This window comes from Callospermophilus lateralis, chromosome 7 (assembly GCF_048772815.1).
Source record: "Callospermophilus lateralis isolate mCalLat2 chromosome 7, mCalLat2.hap1, whole genome shotgun sequence".
Classification (NCBI taxonomy): Eukaryota; Metazoa; Chordata; class Mammalia; order Rodentia; family Sciuridae; genus Callospermophilus; species Callospermophilus lateralis.
In genome coordinates, this window is record NC_135311.1 from 65,281,957 (window position 1) to 65,304,045 (window position 22,089).

The 22,089-nt window shown below is 35.0% G+C and overlaps 1 protein-coding gene across 1 annotated transcript in view; it reads left to right on the top strand.

Moving 5' to 3' along the window:
- LOC143404366 (uncharacterized) overlaps nt 1-22,089 on the top strand; it is a 148,866-nt gene that overhangs the window by 121,546 nt on the left and 5,231 nt on the right. The window contains exons 11-17 of the mRNA XM_076862552.2: nt 6,977-7,123; nt 8,091-8,203; nt 8,902-9,113; nt 10,246-10,343; nt 12,062-12,149; nt 12,247-12,380; nt 21,401-21,464. Of these exons, the coding sequence (XP_076718667.1) occupies nt 6,977-7,123; nt 8,091-8,203; nt 8,902-9,113; nt 10,246-10,343; nt 12,062-12,149; nt 12,247-12,360 (772 nt within the window). The 3' untranslated portion in view covers nt 12,361-12,380; nt 21,401-21,464. The remainder of the gene's footprint in view (nt 1-6,976; nt 7,124-8,090; nt 8,204-8,901; nt 9,114-10,245; nt 10,344-12,061; nt 12,150-12,246; nt 12,381-21,400; nt 21,465-22,089) is intronic.

Here is a 22,089-nt window from a genome sequence, read left to right on the forward strand (position 1 = left end):
ACAATTAAGCTGATTAACAGACTATGGATCGAGGGATTGATTCAAATTATTAAGGGTTTTGAGAATCATATAAGGGGGGAGAGTAGAATTGTAGGTATAATAATTTTTACCATTGAAGGATATTTAGGTTCTGAACATAGTCTAGTCCATATGTGTTAGATACTATTACAAGGAGAGCTAGCCCTAAGGATGCTTCACAGGCTGCAAATACTAGTAAGACAAGAGGGATTATAAATGATAAGGAAAAGTGAAAGTTTAGAATTAGGAGGGAGCATAAGACAAATATAGATAATATTATGCCTTCTAGGAATGATGATATTAAATGAGACAAGTAAAGATGTAGTATAATTTAGGAGGATGTTAAGTATGATAATAGGCATTTTGATAATTATGGTAACACATAGTCTAGTGAGTCAAAATCACTTGTTTTATCTAAAACTAATTATCATATTCAATTCATTCTAAGCCTTTTTGAACTCATTCATAGGCTAACCAAAGGATGAGAATTAGAACTAGAAAAAAGTTATAGTTAGTATAAGATTGAGATTGTTTGAGAGGCTCAGGGAAGGGGGAAAAGTAGAGAAATTTCTAAGTCAAATAAAAGGAATGTAATTGCAACAAGGAAAAATTTTATCGAGAATAGTAGGTGGGTAGATCCTATGGGATCAAAACACATTCATAGGGACTTGCTTTTTTGGTGTATACATTTAGCTGGGGTAATCAAAATGCCACTGAGATTAGTAATAGTGCAATAGAAGAATTGATAAGTAGGGAGATTATAAGGTTTATTACTCTCTCCTGGGTTTTACCAAGACTTATTAATTGGAAGTCAACTCTACTGAATAATACTAATGGAGTATGAGCCTCATCAATAAATAGATACATAAAGGAATAGTCATACAACATCTACAAAATGTCAGTATCATGAGGCTGCTTCAAATCCCAAATGGTGATTAGATGTAAAGTGGAAATTTAATTGACGGATAAGGCATACTAAGAGCAAGGTTGACCCAATAATAAGGTGGAGACCATGAAAGCCTGTAGCCATAAAAAATGTTGAACCATATACACTGTCTGAGATTGTGAAAGATGTTTCTAAGTATTCTGAGGCTTGAAGTAAGGTTAAATATAATCCTAGTGCAATCATGATGGATAATGCTTGAACTATGTGCTTTCAGTCTCCTTCAGTTAGACTGTGATGGGCCCAGGTAATTGAGACCCCTAAAGCTAAAAACACAGAGGTGTTGAGTAGTGGAACTTCGAGGGGATTAAGTAGGTTAATTCCCATTGGAGGTCATCAGCTGCCTAATTCTGGAGTGGGAGCTAGGCTGGAGGATAAAATGCTCAGAAAAATCCAGCGAAGAAGAATACTTCTGAAATGATGAATAGGACTATCCCATATCATAAATCTTTTTGAACAATTGTTGTATAGTGCCCTTGGAATGTACCTTCATGTACAATATCTCATTATCATTAGTATATTGTAAGGATGATGGCTATTAGGCCTAACATGAGGAGAAAAGAGGAATTAAAGTGGAATCATCTTACTAGGCTGGATGTTAAGAGTAGGCGAGAAAGGGCTCCTGTTAAAGGTCAGGGGCTAGGATTAACTATATGATAGGCATAGGTTTGGTGGGTCATTAAGTATTATCATGTAAATATAAACTTACTAGGAGGGTATAGACATAGGCTTGAATTACTGCTACAGAAAATTCAAGTATTGTTAATATACTAGAATAATAAAAGTTAGGATAGCTGTGGGAGGGCTAATCGATGTTAATACTAGGGTGGATCCTCTGATTAAGTGTATAATAAAGTGGCCAGCTGTAATATTAGCTGTTAGTCATTTGGATAGCGCTATGGATTGAATAAAAAGGCTAATTGTTTCAATAATAATTAATATTGGGATAAGAGGGAGAGGGGTTCCTTGTGAAAGAAGATGGGTGAGGGATGCTTTAGTCTTGTGGTGGAAACCAGTAATTACTGCACCTGCTCATAGGGGAATAGCCATTCCTAAGTTCATTGACAGCTAGGTTGTTGGTATAAAAGAGTGAGAGAGTAGACCTAGTAGATTTGCAGAGCCCATGAATATAATCAGTGAAATTAGTATTAGGGATCAGGTTGATCATTTTGGGTTATGTATGGCCATTATTTGTTTTAGTACAAGTTGAATTAATCACTGTTGGAATGATACTAGGTGGTTGTTGATAAGTTGTTTGGGTGAGGGAAAGAGGATGTTGGGGAACATTAATAATAAAGATAACAATAGGTAGTCCTATTATTGTAGGGATAATGAAAAAGGCAAGTAAATTTTCATTCATCTTTCTTCTCATACGGTTTTGTGTTCAGTTAATCTAATGTCTTTTGGGGAATGGTTAGACGGGTACAGATGGTTTAAAATTTTAAGTTGAAATATGAAAAATAGGGCTAGAATCATTGATAAAATTGTAACAAATCATGTTGATGTGTCTAATTGGGGCATCTCATTATGAGGAGATTTTGGCTCCTAATCTTCAACTTAAAAGGTTGATGCTGCTGTAGCTTCATAATGAATTTATAACATTGGTGAGGATCAATTTTCAAAATGTTTTAATGGGACCAGATCAAGGATGATTAGCATAAAGCTACAGATTTCAGAACACTGCCCATAGTAAAGCCCCAGCCATGTTGATGTTAAGGTAGCCTGATTAAGTCAACCTGGAATTGCATCCATTTTTAAGCCAAGGGATGGGACCACTCAGTAGTGGAGCATGTCTTCAAATGAAATTAGTATTTGCACAGGTAACTCTATTGGAAGTACTACTCAGTTATCTACTTCCAGAAATCGAGGATTTCCTGGGGCCAGATCTGAGGTTGGAATCATATAGGAGTCAAAACTAAGATCTTCATAGTCTGTATATTCATAACTTCAATATCACTGATGGCCTATAGTTTTTACCATTAGAGATGGGTCATTAATTTTGTCTATTATGTATAGAATACAGAGTGAGGGAAGGGCAATTAAGATGAGAATAATAGCAGGAAGAATAGTTCAGATAGTTTCTACTTCTTGGGCGTCTATGGTACTTGTATGAGGTTAGTTTTGTAGTTAATATCAATGAGATTACGTAGAGGACAAGAGAGCTAATTAAGAACACAATAATAAGAGTGTGGTCATGGAAGTGTAGGAGCTCCTTTATAATAGGTGATGTGGCATCTTGAAATCCTAATTCAAGGGAGTATGCCATAGAGATATAAAGGAGTTTAACCTATAAGTTAACTTTTACAAAGTTATGTAATTATTTTACTAATATCTCATGAAGAAAGTCATAATGGTTATGGGGCTGGCTTGAAACTAGTTTTAGGAAGTTCAATTCTTCCATTTCTTGGTCCAGGATTTAATAAAAGTCAGTTCTTCAAATGTGTGATAAGGTGGAGGGCACCCGGGTAGTCATTCTAAGTTATTGGGTGTTAACTCTATGGTAAGAACTTCTCATTTTGATGCAAATGCCTCTCAGATTATAAAAATTATAATTTGATAGCTGTGAGGGAAATAAATGAGCCCATCAAAGATACAGTGTTTCATGCCGTGTATGCATCTGGGTAGTGGGAGTATCAACATGGTATTCCTGATAATCCCAAGAAGTGTGAGGGAAGAAAGTTAAATTTACCCCTACAAACATTACAGTAAAGTAGATTTTAGCTCACATATTATTTAGCATATACCAGAAAAAAGGGGAAATCAGTGAACGAACCCTCCTATGATGGCAAATATGGCTCGTATAGATATGACATAGTGAAAGTGGGCTACAACATAATATGTATCATGTAAGACAATATCTAATGAAGAGTTAGGCAGAATGATTCCTGTTAGCAGGAATCTGCTAACCTCCAATGGTGAATAAGAAAATGAAGATGAGGGCTCATTGTATTGCTGGTGACCATTTAATATTACCTCCGTGTAAGGTTGCTTAGTTAATTGAAAACTTTGCCCCTCTTGGAATAGCAATAATTATAGTTGCAGATTTGAAGTAAGCTCGGGTATCATCGACATCTATCCCAACAGTGAACATGTTAAATGCACTCATACAATGAATCCGAGAAAACCAATAGATATTATAGCTCATACTATTCCTATATAACCAAATGGTTCCTTTTACCTGAGCATATGTTACAATATGGGAGATAATACCAAACCCTGGTAGAATAAGAATATAGATCTCAGGGTGCCCAAAGAATCAGAATAATTGTTGATAGAGAATAGGATCTCCACCTCCCACGGGGTCAAAGAATATAGTATTTAGATTTCTATCTGTTAGAAGTATTGTAATCCCTGCTGCAAAGACTGGAAGAGATAAAATAAGTAATACTGCTGTGATAAGTATGGATCAAATGAACAGAGGGGTTTGGTATTGGAATATAGCAGTGGGTTTTATGTTAATAATTGTAGTAATAAAATTAATCACTCCTAGAATTGATGATACTCCTGCTAAGTGAAGTGAGAAGATGGTTAATTCTACTGAGGCTCCTGCATGGGCAAGATTTCCAGCTAGTGGGGGATATACTGTTCAACCTGTTCCCGCACCTGCTTCAACTATAGAAGAAGCAAGCAAGAGGAGGAAGGAGGTGGGAAGGAGCCAGAAACTCATGTTATTTATATGGGGAAATGGTATATCAGGGGCTTCAATTATAAGGGGTACTAATCAGTTCCCAAATCCATCAATCATAATTGCCATAACTATAAAGAAAAGTATAACAAATGCGTGTGTAGTTACGATAACATTATAGATCTGATCATCGCCTAATAGGGCTCCAGGTTGACCTAATTCAGCCCAAATTAATAGACTAAGTGCTGTTCCTTCTATTGCAGCTCAAGTGCCAAATAGGAGGTCAAGTGTTCTGATATCTTTGTGATTAGTTGAGAAGAATCAACGGTTGATGAACATAGGTAGATGGTAAAATGGCCCAGTAAGTATTAGGCTATAAATCTAAAGACAGAGGTTGAGCCCTCTTTTTACCAAGACCAGAGGTGAATAATCACATTGAATTGCAAATTCAAAGGAGCAGCTTCAACTCTGCCAGGGCTTCTCTGGCCTTTTTACTTACCACAGGAGAAGTAGATTGACGCCAGTTGAAGTAGGCATTTAGCTGTTAACTGAAGTTTTATGGGTTTAAATCCCATTAGTCTAGATGGAAAGGTCTTAGCTTAATTAATTGATTTGCATTCAGTTGATGTAGGGTAGAGTCTTGCAGTCCTTAACTCAGGAATTAAGTGTTGGACACTTACTTAGGGCTTCGAAGGCCCTTGGTCTGGGTTAACCTAAATTCCTAGCTCAGAGATGATAGGAGAGGTGTGTGTATACAACCAGAGATATGAAAAATTGTGCTGTATATATGTAATAAGAATTGTAATGCATTCCACTGTCATATATAAATAAAAAAGAGATATAAAATATTTATGTTTTTATTAATTTAATCTGCTCCTAGGTATCTAGCCTATGAAATAATCCAAAACACACAAAAAAGTCATATGATGATATTGATCATACCATCATTTATAATTATATAAAAGGAAGAAACAGCCTTTACAATTAACAGAAAATATTTACATTGACCAGAATGAAAAAATTACAAAATTATACTTATGACACACAAATGTGAAATCTAGTAAATAAAAAATATTTGGATATAAGTCATTTATAAAAATATTACTGTATAAAATATTAGAATGAAATATATGTCTTTTGATTTTACAATATGATTATGGTTTTATAATTTATGATTTTAAAATATAATATTGCATTTAAAATATATTAATATATTAATATTAATATAATGGCACCATTTTTAACATAACGTAATGAACCTTTGAGTTTCTAGGTAACTCACTACACTCATTGGCAAATATTGTATGTTCAAAGTTACATTTTATATATTAATTTAAAATCATTAATTTATTATTTCTAGCAGTGACATCCAAATACTAACTCTGCTAACCCAAATTAGCGGCTAACAATCACTTATAGTTCTTTTATCCTTCAGTAAATCAATAGAAATAGATTTTATATTTAAAGAACATATTTTGTGATATCTTTGAATTAATTTTGTTTTTCATTTCAACTTACAGATAGTGGTATAAATTCTACCTCAAACTTAGTACTCAAATTAAGCAGATATTAACATTTGGTTATATTTTCTTCAGATCTTTCTGTTTTTGTTTGAAAAGAAATAAACCATATCAGGTATATCCAAAGCTTCACCTCTCCTTTTCTTCCTTTCCTCTCTAGAATTAATGACTATCTTATAATCAGGGTTCACTATTTCCATGTATATTTTTAATGCTTTAGACTTTTGTGTGTATTAGAGTATATACAAATTACATGTGATCTATGTTGTGTTGTATATATTCAGTGTACTATAACATATACACTGTATAAATATTTGATGTATTTTAAAATTATACACAAACACATGTATAATTTCATGAGTTTCATATAGACCAGATAGACATGCATAGCTGTATACATTATTATTATCTATGTTTTAAGCTTTTACAGAAAAAGTTTTTATTATACATCTCCTTTTATAACTTGTTTACTCAATCATTTTGTCTTGGGTATCTTTGTTCACATAAATCTACTTTTTTAATTTTATATGATATAGGTGTTTCCCCATATATGAACAGCATTTAATTATTCCTCTACTGAGTGGTTTATTTTTTTACTGATAAAAGCAAAGTAATGATGAATATTCTTATAAGCATCTCCATGTACACAGAAGTAAGAATTTCCCTAGAGTATATTTAGAAAGAAATGTAAGTACTGTTCAATTTTATGTCTCTAATTTTTAAGATATTACCAAGTTGATCTTCAGAATAGTTGTCCTGGTTTATTATATTCCTATAAATTGTATAAATATTTTAAATAAAATATTAATTTTCATTTGCTATATATAATATGTACCGGTTATAGAACATTTGTTTTATACATGTTTTGAGTTTTTTAGGTTTTAATATAACTGCAGGGGTTGATGACAAAACAGGATTTATTTATGGAGGAAATCGCTTAAATTGTGGCACATGGATGGATAAAATGGGAGAAAGTGACAGAGCTAGAAGAAACAGAGGAATACCAGCCACTCCAAGGTAGTGTTTATTTTGAAGTGCTTTTGTAATTATGCCCTTTTTTTAAAAAAAATTTTTAATATATATATATATTAGTTGTAGGTGGACACAATACCTTTTTTTAATTTTTATGTCATGCAGAGGATTGAACCCAGTGCCTCAGGCATGCTAGGTGAGCACTCTACCACTTGAGTCACAACCCCAGCCCCTAATTATGCCCTTTTAATTTACCATTTTAGTTTTTAAAAACACATACTTGTAGAATCTTTTACTCTATTAATGATGTATTCTACATAGTAAATCAATAAAAATCTGCCTCTCTTCCTCTCTTCTATTTTCTGACTCATCCTTTCTTTCTCCTTGTCATGCAGATATGTTCCTTTTGATATATGTTATATAGCAAAGCTGTCTGTTCTTTTTTTTTAGAAATTATCATGGTTTCAACCTCTGCAAGTACTTCAAAATCAAGTCTTATGATCTATTATCCCAATGGTTAATGTTTCATTGTGCATATCTTTTGTAAATATGAGCAACCATCAGTTGTTCTGTCTTTTATGAAGCCTTTTCACTTCATAAAAGGAAATCTTTTTTCTTCATAATTCTTTAAACTTTTGTCCCAGAATTTTTCATTTTTCTTTTTCTTATTTCAGAAGCTATCAACAAATAGCTTCTTGTACTATATTAAACTGAGAAGCTCTTTTCTTCAAATTTTATCTTCAGTCAGAATTATCTAAAAAATAATTTTTAAATAGTTGCTACTAGACTGAGGGGTGTAGCTCCCTGGTAGAACACTTCTCTAACTTGGGTGAGGCCTGGTTTCAGTTCCCAGCAAAATTATACATTCCTAATTAAGTTAGGATTTCTTAGTAGATAGTTGCTTTTATAATAAAATGGTTATACTATTTATCAGAATTGTTTATTGAATACCTTCTTAAAATAGAGCCTAAATGAATCCTTCTTAGAGAATGAAATTTATTTTTAATTTTAGAGATGGGTCTGCTGTGGAAATTGTGGGCTTGTGTAAATCTGCCATTCGTTGGTTGCTGGAATTATCCAAAAAAAATATTTTTCCTTATCATGAAGTTAGAGTAAAAAGACATGGTAAGCTGTTCCTTTTATTTACAAAGAAACTTCTAATACTGTCTGTATTTTCAACTATGTACTCATCATTTGATGCAGTTAGCTAATATTAGAAAACCATAAATTTCAAGAAGAAAGAAAAATCATTAATCTACTCTATGGAAATTGTAGCAAATCTAGTTACTAACCATATTTTTGATAGCAGTTTAAACTGAGGTTAAAAAAAAAAAACAACAACATATTACTGCCTTATTGTGCTTTTCTTTGATCTTAGTGTGACTGTGAACAGGTTCTATTTTCATGAACAATTTTGAAATCTTTACATCTTTTTTGAGAAAATTCTGTCCAATTGAAATATTATTTGAGCCACATAAATAATTTAAAATTTTCTAATTCATTTGTTAAAAGTAAAAAGAAACGGATGAAGTTAATTATGTTTCATTTAATATAATGTGTGTGAAATATGATTCAATATGTAGTCAATATAAAATTATTCCTGAACTATTTTATATTTTGGGAAGTACTGAGTTTTTGAAATACAGTAAATGTTTTATATCACATTTCAATTTTGGCTAGCTACATTTTCAAAAAGTGGCCAATTTATTTTACCCTAGTAGATAAAAAGTAATAAGTGTACTAAATATGACTTTTTGGCTCTTATTAGAGGTTTGAATTGCTTTAAATGTCTGAAACTGCCATGTCTTTTCATCATTTTCCAGGGAAAGTTGTAACAGTCTCATATGAAGAATGGAACAGAAAAATACAAGACAACTTTGAAAAACTGTTTCATGTTTCAGAAGATCCTTCTGATTCTAATGAGAAGCATCCAAATCTAGTTCACAAATGTGGCATATACAAAGACAGTTATGGAGCTTCAAGTCCTTGGTGTGACTACCAGCTCAGGCCTAATTTTACCATAGCAATGGTGGTGGTAAGTGAAGTGTTTGTAACTGTCCAAATTGTAACAGAATTTACTTAATTTTTTTATTTTTTACTGTTTTCATTGAACTGCAGAAAAGGATATTGCTTACTAGCTAGTTTTATATAGTCTTTTATAATTAAAAAGGTCTGCTTATCACCTTTAACATTTACCAGTCAGTATCAAAAAATAGAAAACAATGGAAGATGATCAATGAAGTGTTTTCCTGATGTATCTTTCACATCCTGAATACACTTAGAAAATGATATTTGTGCAAGACACTGTGCTTGAATTTTGCTGTTTATGCCAAATCCAGCTGCTTTCATGAGCCCCTGACCCACCCAATTGTCCTGAAAGCTAAAGATGTCTGTATTTCCAATCATCTGTGCCACAACCAGTGCCTCAGCATGCTAGATGGGAAGTTCTGGAGTAGTGAATTACCAGGAATAGCTTAAATTCACACGCTCTTTTATTGATAATTAATAAATTATGTATAGCCAAGGATTCTAGAGTCTCTCCTTTTTAAATTCTGCCATAACTATGAGGGCAATAAAATAGAGGTTTGTGTTTGTCCATGCCTGCCTAGCTGTTTCCATTTTGTCAAAAACATAACTAAACATGGTATTATAAATTACAGTAGAATGAAAAACACACAGGCACACAGGACAGCTTTGGTTCAATGTGCATTTGATTTTATTAATCATTAACTGTAGGCCAACCACCAAAATTAATGCAGATCCTCTTCTCCTTCTTCTCTGTATTACAAGTAACTTTACACTGTTCTACATTTTATTATGATCCTAGAAGCAGAAAGTGGGTTCAGATATACCTTAAAGGAAACTCTTGTAAATATTATAAAGAATAAATTACATGAGTTGAAGTGAGTTCTATATTCCTAATAACTATGATAACTTCCTGTTTTTGAAGAATATCCACACATTTTCCTAACTTCTAAGGCCTAGAACAGTGCTTCCAAGTTAGCCTCATGGAATTAAATCTGGTTAGGCATCTACTCTTAAATTCTGCCCACACTGTATTTTTAAATATATTCATTCTTTTTCAAGATGATGATTTGTATATGTAGGTGGAAAGTAATTCTTCTGTGATGTGAAAAAGTTGTATATTTGTTTTTGACATTCATTAGGCCCCTGAGCTGTTTACTACAGAAAAAGCATGGAGAGCATTGGAGATTGCAGAAAAAAAATTACTTGGTCCCCTTGGCATGAAAACTTTAGATCCAGAGTAAGTTGGAATCTAAGTATTAAGAATGTTGTTAGGATTATATTTAATCCAAATATATTAACACCAGCTATTAATTTTTCTTATCGATAACATTTCCAAAATTTCATTCAGATTGAGTTTTTAAAAGTGTCATCTGTACTTTCATTAAGCATCAGTACTCAGAATGCCTCTGTCTTATTCTGTATTCAATAATCAATTAGAGTTTTAGTTTATAAAACTAATGTCATGAATATTTTCGGATGTGCATTTTTCTGATCATAAAGGTGGTAAATGATTATTATAAACATTAGAAGTTACAGATATATATATATATATATATATATATATATATATATATATATATATATATAAAGAAAAACACAAAATTAATTTAAACCCCTTTATCTAGAAGGAAGCATCATTATCATCTGATCTATCTGTGCCTTTTTTTGTAGAATTTGGACCATATGGGCATATACCTAAGAGAATTTATGGAAAACATTACATGGGGTCAATCCCCAGCACCACAAAAAGAAAAAAAATTCATTCCCTTGCTTCCTTTCTTCACCTCAATTCTACTCCTCAAAGGTGGTCATTATTTTCTATATTGTTTCTACTAATAGCTGTTTCTACATTTCTAAAAGAAAGTATATGCTGCTGTTTTATGATATTTTAAGTATTAGGTATTATTCACATATAGTGATGACAGGTGAGGATTTAATTCTGTTCTCAATATTTGTCTTATCCATCCTTTCTTTGTAATTATACTACTCTTTTTACTTATATCCATAAATGATTTAATTTTTATTTTACACTTGTGGGTTTATGCCATCATGTATTTCCTGTCCTTTCCAACTTTGTTTTTTTTCTTGAGTTTCAAATAACCCTTCTGTTTTTCCTTTATGATTTGCTTTAAAACTTGATACTTGTTATCAACTTGCTTTCTGTATGAATTGATGACAGAATCTTACCTTTGTAGAATTTTCCTACTTTACTATGTATTCATTTCCATCATGAGATGCAAAATTTTGTATGTTTTAACTACATTCTGAGATACTCACATTTTCAGAGTCGTTAAGAAGCACTGATCAAAACTGAAACACAAAGTTTATTTTTGTGGCCACATCTATCTTACTTAAAAAAAACTTTGTATTTAAATTAAATCAAGTATACATTGCCCTTGTATTATCTGTTACAATAATTTTTGTAATATTGTTTGCTGCATAAATATGTTATAAATTTTACATACTATCAGAATGTATGTTGAATTGCTATTTGTAGTCTGATGATATGCCACATATAATTTTAAAATAACTTCATGGAGAAGTTTCAAAAACAACCTTTATAATCTATAACCTGTAAAACCTTATCTATAATATTTAATAATTCAATTTATTATATGACCATTTCAATTATTATTCATATATTAGAGACCTTTTGAAATACTTGACTTTAAACCAATGGTTAGTGTCAAGTTAACTCCTGGAAGGCAAGATACCTGAATATTTAATAATTTTTATATTAGTCAGTATTTGTTAATTATTCCTGAACACATTGCTAAAGTCCTCTGGACTCATTATATTCTTATTTAAGGTTAAATTATGTTTTAATGCTGAGCTTATTCTATGAATTGGAAGATAACATGATTATTTCTCTTAACATTGCTATTGAAATGTTTTTAATGCTTTCTATGATATCTGAGCTTCTTTTATTTAACTTAAGTTCCAATCATTTTGCAGTGATATGGTTTACTGTGGAATATATGACAATTCGTTAGACAATGACAACTACAATCTTGCTAGAGGTTTCAATGATCACCAAGGACCTGTGAGAATTTCATTTTTCTCTGAGTTTTCAGTTATTTTTCAAATATTTTTAGATATTCACAGTTCTTTTTCTTTACTTTAAATTATCTTTTTTTCAGGAATGGCTATGGCCTGTTGGATATTTTCTTCATGCAAAGTTATATTTTTTCAAATTGATGGGTCCGGAGTGTAGTGCAAAGACAATGTTTTTGGTTAAAAACGTTCTTTCTTGACATTATGTTCATCTTGAGAGGTAAGTTGTCATGGGCATGTAGTGTCTATAACTGGTGTGTCCTCAGTTCATTAGATATTAGGTAAGTTGGGTTTCCTTAGGATTCATTTCTCTGTGCTCTTGGTAGCCCAATGAAGCTTGAAACCTTTCTTCTTTAACATGGAAATTTTACCTTCCGTTCATTGATTTAGGTAGTAAGTTACTTAAAGCTAAGGATTTGATATTGTATGATTTGAACATATGGAATAGTCTTTGATTTTCAGAATTTAGCTCGTATTTTTAGAATGTGGTTAGCAAAGAATAAATACAAAAACCAAAAATATTTGGATCAGGCCTTTTGAACTAGTTGAGATATATATATATATATAACAATTTTCAAAAATGTTCCATTATAGTTAAAATATTTGAATTGGCCTTTTGACTGTTATTTCAAAAACAGTTTCTCACCTCCTCTCTCCTAATTATTAGCAGATTATCAGGGTCAGAATTACATATTTTTCTAAAATGGTACAAATTTCATCAAGTCTATCTTAATTTCTCAAATTCTAGATTATGCCTTCATCTTACTGCTCAGACTAATTATGCATAATTGGCATAAATTGTATCACCTCTCTTTCAAGAACATAAGGGACTTCAAACTATCATGGCAAATATTGCATGAAAATTGGTTTTCATTAGGTTAAATATACTCACAGAACACCCAACTCTGTCGTTGCCCTGTACTGTTTCGGGGGGTTTTGCATTTATTTTCTCTTTGTTCCCTTTTATCTGTTAAAAGTAAGACTATCTGGCATGCCTGGGTTCATTCTACTTTTAACTGTCATCTCATCACTTCAGACCTGTTATGAGACCTTGTTCCAGTAATTAATTATCTTCTCTTGGTATTCCACTTTATCTTTCCTACTTAAGCTACAGAGATATCTGTCAGCCCATTCTAAAACAAAATCCCTTCATATAGTTATTAACTCAAACCTGGTCCTGTCTCTCTTACCAGCCCATGTCCCCTTTAGGAGTAACCTCTTTTTTCTCTCTCCATTTTGACCCACTTAGTCATTACCACCTTCATCTGATTTTCGCCCTCACCACTCTGGCAAAGCCACTCAACAAGATCTCTCCTAGTTTCCAGACCCCATGACTTCACTTAAGTTCTCTACTTTGAGCTGGCTATTGCTTTCCTTTTTTCATGAAAAACCTTCTGGTACCATTAGTATTAGGTTTCCCTTGTTTACATGGTAGAACTAATGGTAATAACAACAAATGATATTCATTGATCAATTAAGCCTGTTTTAGGCATTATTCTAAATGTATGTATGTAAAATGACTCATTTAATCCAAACAACTATATAAAATTGCTCATATTACCATCATCATCATCTCCACCACCACCACATATTATTGTTGTTATCCACTTGTCCACTTACTCACTTTGTGACCATGAGGAAGTTGTTTAACTTCTCTAAAGCTTGGTTTTCTCATCTGCATAGAGTGAGTTGGGATCTTTGAAGGTTGGGTTGTTTCAAGGAGTGTTATTTTTTTTTCCCTTTTTTTTATTGGTTGTTCAAAACATTACATAGCTCATGACATATCATATTTCATCCTTTAGATTCAAGTGGGTTATGAACTCCCATTTTTACCCCGTATACAGATTGCAGAATCACATCGGTTACACATCCACTTTTTTACATAATGCCATATTAGTAACTGTTGTATTCTGCTACCTTTCCTATCCTCTACTATCCCCCTCCCCTCCCCTCCCATCTTCTCTCTCTATTCCATCTGCTGTAATTTAATTCTCTCCCTTGTTTTTTTTCCCCTTTTCCCTCACAACCTCTTATATGTAATTTTGTATAACAGTGAGGGTCTATTTCCATTTCCATGCAATTTCCCTTTTCTCTCCCTTTCCCTCCCACCTCATGTCTCTGTTCAATGTTAATCTTTTCCTCCTGCTCTTCCTCCCTGCTCTGTTCTTAGTTGCTCTCATTATATCAAAGAAGACATTTGGCATTTGTTCTTTAGGGATTGGCTAGCTTCACTTAGCATAATCTGCTCTAATGCCATCCATTTCCCTGCAAATTCCATGATTTTGTCATTTTTGAGTGCTAGGTAATCTCCATTGTGTATAAATGCCACATTTTTTATCCATTCATCTATTGAAGGGCATCTGGGTTGGTTCCACAGTCTAGCTATTGTGAATTGTGCTGCTATAAACATGGATGTGGCAGTATCCCTGTAGTACGCTCTTTTAAGGTCTTCAGGGAATAGTCCAAGAAGGGCAATAGCTGGGTCAAATGTGGTTCCATTCCCAGCTTTTCCAGGAATCTCCATACTGCTTTCCAAATTGGCCTCACCAATTTGCAGTCCCACCAGCAATGTACAAGAGTACCCTTTTCCCCACATCCTCGCCAGCACTTGTTGTTGTTTGACTTCTTAATGGCTGCTAATCTTACTGGAGTGAGATGGTATCTTAGGGTGACTTTGATTTGCATTTCTCTGACTGCTAGAGATGGTGAGCATTTTTTCATGTACTTGTTGATTGATTGTATGTCCTCCTCTGAGAAGTGTCTGTTCAGGTCTTTGGTCCATTTGTTGATTGGGTTATTTGTTATCTTATTGTTTAGTTTTTTGAGTTCTTTGTATACTCTGGATATTAGAGCTCTATCTGAAGTGTGAGGAGTAAAAATTTGTTCCTAGGATGTAGGCTCCCTATTTACCTCTCTTATTGTTTCTCTTGCTGAGAAAAAACTTTTTAGTTTGAGTAAGTCCCATTTGTTCATTCTAGTTATTAACTCTTGTGCTATGGGCAAAGGACTGATATATTAACATATGTTACATAGACAAGATAATAAGACAGATATGAGCTATCATTAATTATCTTTATTTTATAAACAAAGTTAAGAAGGTGAAGTAACTTAGATAAAGTCAAACAGCAAGTAATCTACTTTAGCTTTTACTAAGATCCAGGCAGTCAGGTCCTCCAGGCTGTGCTCTTAACTGCACTATTAACTCTGTTTACTTTCTCTGGCTTTTATTTCCAGCACCTAAATATGCTCATTCTCTAAAAATCCAAGGGATTTTGTTTGTTTGCTTATTTCTTATTAATGTTTTTGCTTTGCAATACTGATTTCTGAACTCAGGGCCACACACATGTCTGGCAAACACTCTACCAGTGAACTACATCCCCTGCCCAGGCAGGCTTTGAACTTGTGATTTTCCTACCATAGCATCCTAAGTAGCTTGGGAAACAGATGTGTACCCTGGTTGCCTCTTGACCTTTCTAATACAGGTGTTTAGTGCTATACATTTCCCCTTACGTATCAGTTTATCATATTCCACAAATTCTGATAAGTTGTATACTTATTTAGTTGAAGTACTTCCTTTTCTTAAATTTTTTTACTGGTGTTTTTAGTTTTACTTAGCAGTAGAATATATTTTGACATATTATACGTACATGGATTATAACTTCCCATTCTTGTAGTTGTGGATGATATGGAGTTACACTGGTTGTGTATTCATATATGAACATAGAAAAGGAATGTCTTCTGTCTTTCCTATTTCCACCCTCCTTGCCTTGCCTTGATTCCCCTTTGTCTAATCCAATGACTTTCTATTCCCCCACCCCTTATTGTGTGTTAGCTTATCAGAGAGAACATTTGGCCTTTGATTTTGGGGGATTCATTTATTTCACTTAGCATGATAAGTCTCTAGCTCAATTTATTTACCTGGCAAATGCCATAATTTTATTCTTCTTTATGGTGAGTAATATTCCATGTGTATATATACCACATTTTCTTTATATGTTCATCTGTTGAAGAGCATCTTGGTTAGTTCCATAGCTTCACTATTGTGAATTGAGCTGCTATAAACATTGGGGTGGCTATATAACTGTAGTATGCTGTTTTTCAGATCCTTTGGGTATATACAGAGGAGTGGAATAACTGGGTCCAATGGTGGTTCTATTCCAAGTTTGGTTGAAGTACTTTGTTTTCTCCTTTGATTTTATCTTTCACTCATAGGTTATTCAGAAATTCATTAGTTTTCAAATGTTCATGAATTTTCCAGAGCTATTTCTATTATTGTTTTTAAAATTGTGACCATTGTAGTCAAGGAATATACTCTGTGTGACTCAAATCCTTATAAACTTATTAGTAGTTATGATTCAGAATTTTCTGTCTAGGTAATTCATCTGTTTTCAGTTGCAAAGAATATATATTCTGGGGCTGGGGATGTGGCTCAAGCGGTAGCATGCTTGTCTGGCATTCGTGCGGCCCAGGTTCGATCCTCAGCACCACATACAAACAAAGATGTTATGTCCGCTGAAAACTAAAAAATAAATATTAAAAAAATTTCCTCTCTTTCTCTCTCTTAAAAAAAAGAATATATATTATGTGATCCTTAGGTGGCATGTTCTATAAATGTCAGTTGGTTCAAGTTGGTTGATGTTCAAATTCCTTAAGGGATTTCCATCTCCTTGTTACTGATTTACTGACAAAGGAATATTGCAATCTCCTGCTGTTCTTGTTTCTGTGTGCTTTTGTATATGTTTTTGCTCCAGGTGTTTTGAAACACTATTTTTAAGTATATAAACATTTATGAAATCCCTTCCTTCTCACTGATACTTCTCTGCTCCAAGGTCTACTTTCTTTAATATTAATATAGCACTCCAGCTTTCTTTTATTTGTTACCAACATATATTTTTCCATATTTATATTTTCAAACCATCTGTGCCTTCTCTGGCTCTGACATCCCCTGAACAGATGTTCTGAGACATAAATGCCCTTCCCATATAGTCTTGCACTCCATACTAGGCAACCTCTACATGCAAGTGCCTTCCTTACATCACTTGAATTCAGATTACTCTCAACCACCCCCACACCTGTTGTGACCTCCACCTCCTTCCTTATACCTCTTGAGTGCTGACATCTTGCTTTGAAGTACTTGTAATCTGTCTTAGTCAGCTTTCTCACTGCTGACCAAAAAGACCTGACAAGAACAGCAGAGAGGAGGAAAAGTTTATTTGCGGGCTCACCGTTTCAGAGGTCTTAGTCCATAGACAGCTGGCTCTATTCCTTGGGGCTCAGCTCCATTCCTTAGGGCTTGAGGTGAGGCTGAATATCAGGGCAATAGGGTGTGGTGGAGAAAAACAGTTCAAGACATCACAGCAGGAAGCAGAGAAAGAGATCTTCTCCTCAAGGACAAAATATATATCCCTAAGTCATATTCCCAGTGAACCACCTCCCCCAGGTGCTCCCTCCCTGCCTACAGTGAACAGTTAGCCCTGTCAGGAGATTAATTCACTGATTGGGTTAAGACTGTCATAACCCAGCCATTTCACCTGTAAATCTTACATTTTCTCACATGAGCTTTTGGAGAACACCTAATCTAAACCATAACACTATCCTTTCCTTCTTTTCTCCTCCTCTCTCTTATTGTACATACCCCCTTTGTTCTGCCTGCCTAATGAATTTAGGGATGAATTTTTCAGGAAAGGAGACTTCTTTATACTAGTGTGTGTATGTTCCATGTACTAGTGTCCACATTTAATTGTGAGCAGCATAGATTTATAATCTTATAATTTTAGTAATTTTATAACCTCATTTTGTTCCATAATATCAGTAGGACTTTGATATGGCCAGGGCTGCCATAACAAAGCACCACAAACTGAGTGACTTCACAGAAGCTGTTAAACAACAGGATATTGTCTCAATTTCTCCAGTCAATAATCTGAAATCAAGGCATGGGCAGGGCCATTCTCTCTCTGAAGGTATTAGGGCTGTGACAGCAAACCTTCAGTCATCACTGAACATTCCTTTTGTGTGCATGTTGGTGTCCAAATTTCTCCTGTATAAGGATGCCAGTAATATTGGATTAGGGTCCATCTTACCCGAGTATAACCTCATCTTAATTAATCATATCTGCTAATAACTAATCATGAACGTGGGTAATATAGTTCAACAACAGATTACCCAAGTATCCAATTTCAGAGATTTGGCATTTTGCTCTGAAATAACTTTAATATTTGGAGACATTTAAATAATTTTTCTATATTTTACATTTCTATTTCATAGATTTTTTTAAGGAATATAATACCAGGCTAGGGTCATAGCTCAGTGGTAGAGTGCTTGTCTAGCACTTGTGAGGCACTGGGTTCATTCCTAACCACTACATAAAAATAAAAATAAATAAAGGCATATGTTCATGTAATATACCTTTATTAAAAAATAAATATAATACCTAGCTTCTTTGATAATACCTATCAAAAATATCTCATATTCATCTAATGAAATTATTTTCCTATTTGGAATATTTCATATGTACAGAAGAATATGTGTAACACAGCTGAGTTCCAATGACAAATAATGGCCACCAAATATGGCCAGTGAATGTCTTAGGAGAGGCAGTGATTCATTCTTTTTAGTTGCTGGGAAGTGATTTTTCTCTCCTCTGCACCACCACCCATTTGTTGGCTTTGTCCATTCAGGAAGTAATTAATCAACGTTCATGTGTGTTTTGTGGAGCTTGCATTTGGACTGCACTTTTTAGTTTCCAGGATGATCTTTTTTTTTTTTTCAGGGAAATTATTATAATTATTTATTTTATTTTATTTTATTTTATTTTATTATTATTAATCTCCTTTTTAGCTTCTCATTTTTTAAAATTTATTTTTATTGACTTTTTAAAAAATAAATGACAGTGGAATGCATTACAATTCTTATTATACATATACAGCATAATTTTTCATATCTCTGGTTGTATATAAAGCATGTTGACACCAATTCATGTCTTCATACATGTACTTTGGGTAATGATGTCCATCACATTCCCCATCCTTGTTAATCCCTTGCCCCTTCCCTTTCCCTCCCACCCCTCTGCCCTATCTAGAATTCATCTCTTTCCAGTAAAAACTGATCTTACTGCATTTTTCCAACAGATCCTAAGCTAGGTAGGGCAGGAATTGTGAGTTTTTCTGTCATTTCCATTCTAGGAGGTGTCAGAACCAGCTTGGTATTCCTTAACCCTATCAGGAGCTGCAGGTATCTAAGGAGAGGCCTGGGCACTCTGCTTCCCTAGGAAGGCCTCACACTTCTCCGCTTCTCATTGTGGTCCACCCCTCTGTACTATAAACCCTCACCAAAGACCCTCAGATCACCTCTTGTTTTGCATTCTCCATGCCAGCCCCAGGACAACCAGAACTTTGGAAGGTCCCATTCCAGCTCATGGGCAGATCTCTTCCTGAGAAGTTGTCTCCATCAACCTCTCTCACTCTGATATGTGTCCTCTCTGCCTCAAAGAAACAGAATATAACAGCAAATGATGCACACACTCACCACTGACAGGCAGAGTTGGGGCTAGAGGCTGGGTCGATTGAGAGTCCTTGGGGGCGTTTCCAGGAAGGTCTCCTGGAGCAAGGTCCCTGAGCTGTGCCAATGGCAGATGTTACTTTACCATGCAAGACATGGCTTGCAGCCTTCTTGCTTAGGTAGCTGGATTATTCTTCCATTTTTATTTTTAGAGCCAGAGTAGAGATGATCAATGTAATTTCAATGCTCTGATCATAAACCTCCATGTTAATATTTCCCCTTTAAATTGAGTATTTATGAGTCCTTTAAGAACCACCTGGATATTCTACCTTGAGGTCCCAAAGTCATTTAGCTATAAATTATTGAACATTCTCTTAGACCTTTTTCCTTGGTCTGGACTTGATTATTTCTAATGATCATAAATGCCGCTCTAACATTCCAGACATGCACTGTTAAAGTCACGCCATCAGCCAGAATTGAAGCAGGGTACCCAGTCACCCATGTGTCCCCAGCCCAGTGCTGAGAGGTGTAATGACCTTCACACCTTTTATTATACAGGAGAGAGGGTGAGGAGGATGCTGTGTGAGGGGTCGGACCTCATTGGGTATCTCTGTCTTACCTTCTGGAAACATGTGCTGGCCTCTCACCGAACTCCGTGAGCAGTGCCTGGTGATAACTCTGAAGCCAGTTCCTTATAAACATATTTAAAAGTGGTATGTAGCATGGTCCCAAAAGCAATGTGGGCTCCTCCTTACCTTCAGAGGTCAGGACAGAGGAGTTTTGCCAGGCTGCCATGCAGCCGTCTCTACACCCTGGTGCGGCTCAGACTCACTCCTGTGCTGGAGCCAGGCCCAGGCTCTCATCCCTACTACTCCTGACACCTCCCGACAGGCCTGTCTTCACACAGCTCTTCTGGCAGACTGAGCAGCTGCAGATACTGGCGCTGAGTCCATCAGAAGGTGCAGGCTGCCAAAGCACAGTTACAGGGAGGCGAGAGGCAGGGCAACCTCTGACTGGGCTCTGACATTTTCTGTTCTGAGCTCTATTCCAGAGCCAGTGACCTGACAGAGCAGCGGCCCAGGCAACCATCTTCTCCTCATGTGATCTCACAAACCAGAGATGCTTTTACTCCCTTAAAAACTCCTGATGTATTTCTGAGCTTAATTTGCAAACATTTGTGTCTGGGGCTACGGGGGGCCCCCTGACCCAGCACTTGCAGCTCTTCACCTGGGTACCTGTCCAGTGCTGTCTAGTCAAGCTGCAGCTCTTGAAGGTTGTTTCCCACCCCCTGGATTATGCCTCCTCCATCCTAAGAAACTCAAATAAATCATCAGCCAGGAGGAGATGGGAAGTCCATAACAAGAAAGCAGAAAAGAGTGAAAGGAAGTCTTTAACCTCACCCTGCCTCCAGAAAAGGAGGAGGAATTGGAAGATTTGAACTGCAAGTTAGATTTAGAAACTTTTGCCCTTCTGTTTCTTTCCAAATAAAGTGTGATAATCTCCAAAAGAACTTTTATTGAAGTCATAATAACTAGGCTTTCTATAACTATGTCATGAATTAATGAAAGATTAAATTTTCAATTTGCTTTTAAATCATCATTAGGTTTATTAATATTAACATTACTCTGCTCATGAATACCTTTTAGATGGTTTGCTGTGACACTGTGAACTAAGGGGAAAAATGTTATTTGCTAATTACTTTAGGTGAAATTCAATAGATCCTCACTTTTTGTTTAAAAACAGATAAAATAAAACCAAGAAGATGTTCATGGGACTATACCAGCATTTTGGAAACTTGAAGACAGAGGTGAGTGCAACTGGCCCCATGGAACAACTCATGAGAAGTCTGTGGGTTCCATAGTAACCATCAATCCTGCTCTCTAGAAAAGCTGTGCCACCAACAGACATGGCACAAGGAACCAGAGAATGAGAAGCAAAGTTTCCTGAACAGTCCTCTGGGAGGAAAGGCACAGATCACCCATTGCTTTTATTGTAAAAAAAAAAAAAAATTGGAGTAAGGGTACCAGGGATTGAAATCAGGGTCACTCAACCACTGAGCCACATTCCTGTCCTTTTTTGTATTTTATTTAGAGACAGGGTCTCACTGAGTTGCTTAGCATCTCACTTTTGCTGAGGTTGGCTTTGAACTCAGGATCCTTCTGCCTCAACCTCCTGAGCTGATGGGATTACAGGAATATGTCACCATGCCCATAATCACTCATTGATTTTAACCTTCTCTCAAGCCATCCAATGATTAACAAAGATTTTTCTGCAGCAAAGGGTTCCCAGGCTCTGCAAAGCTGGCACATCAAAGGACCAGGGGTTCCAGTCTGCTCACCATCACTACTTATCACAACCTACCTAATCACCAGCTTGAAATCCTGGGTCCCACCAGACACCACTGAGCAGCTTCCCCTCTTGGTCTCCACACA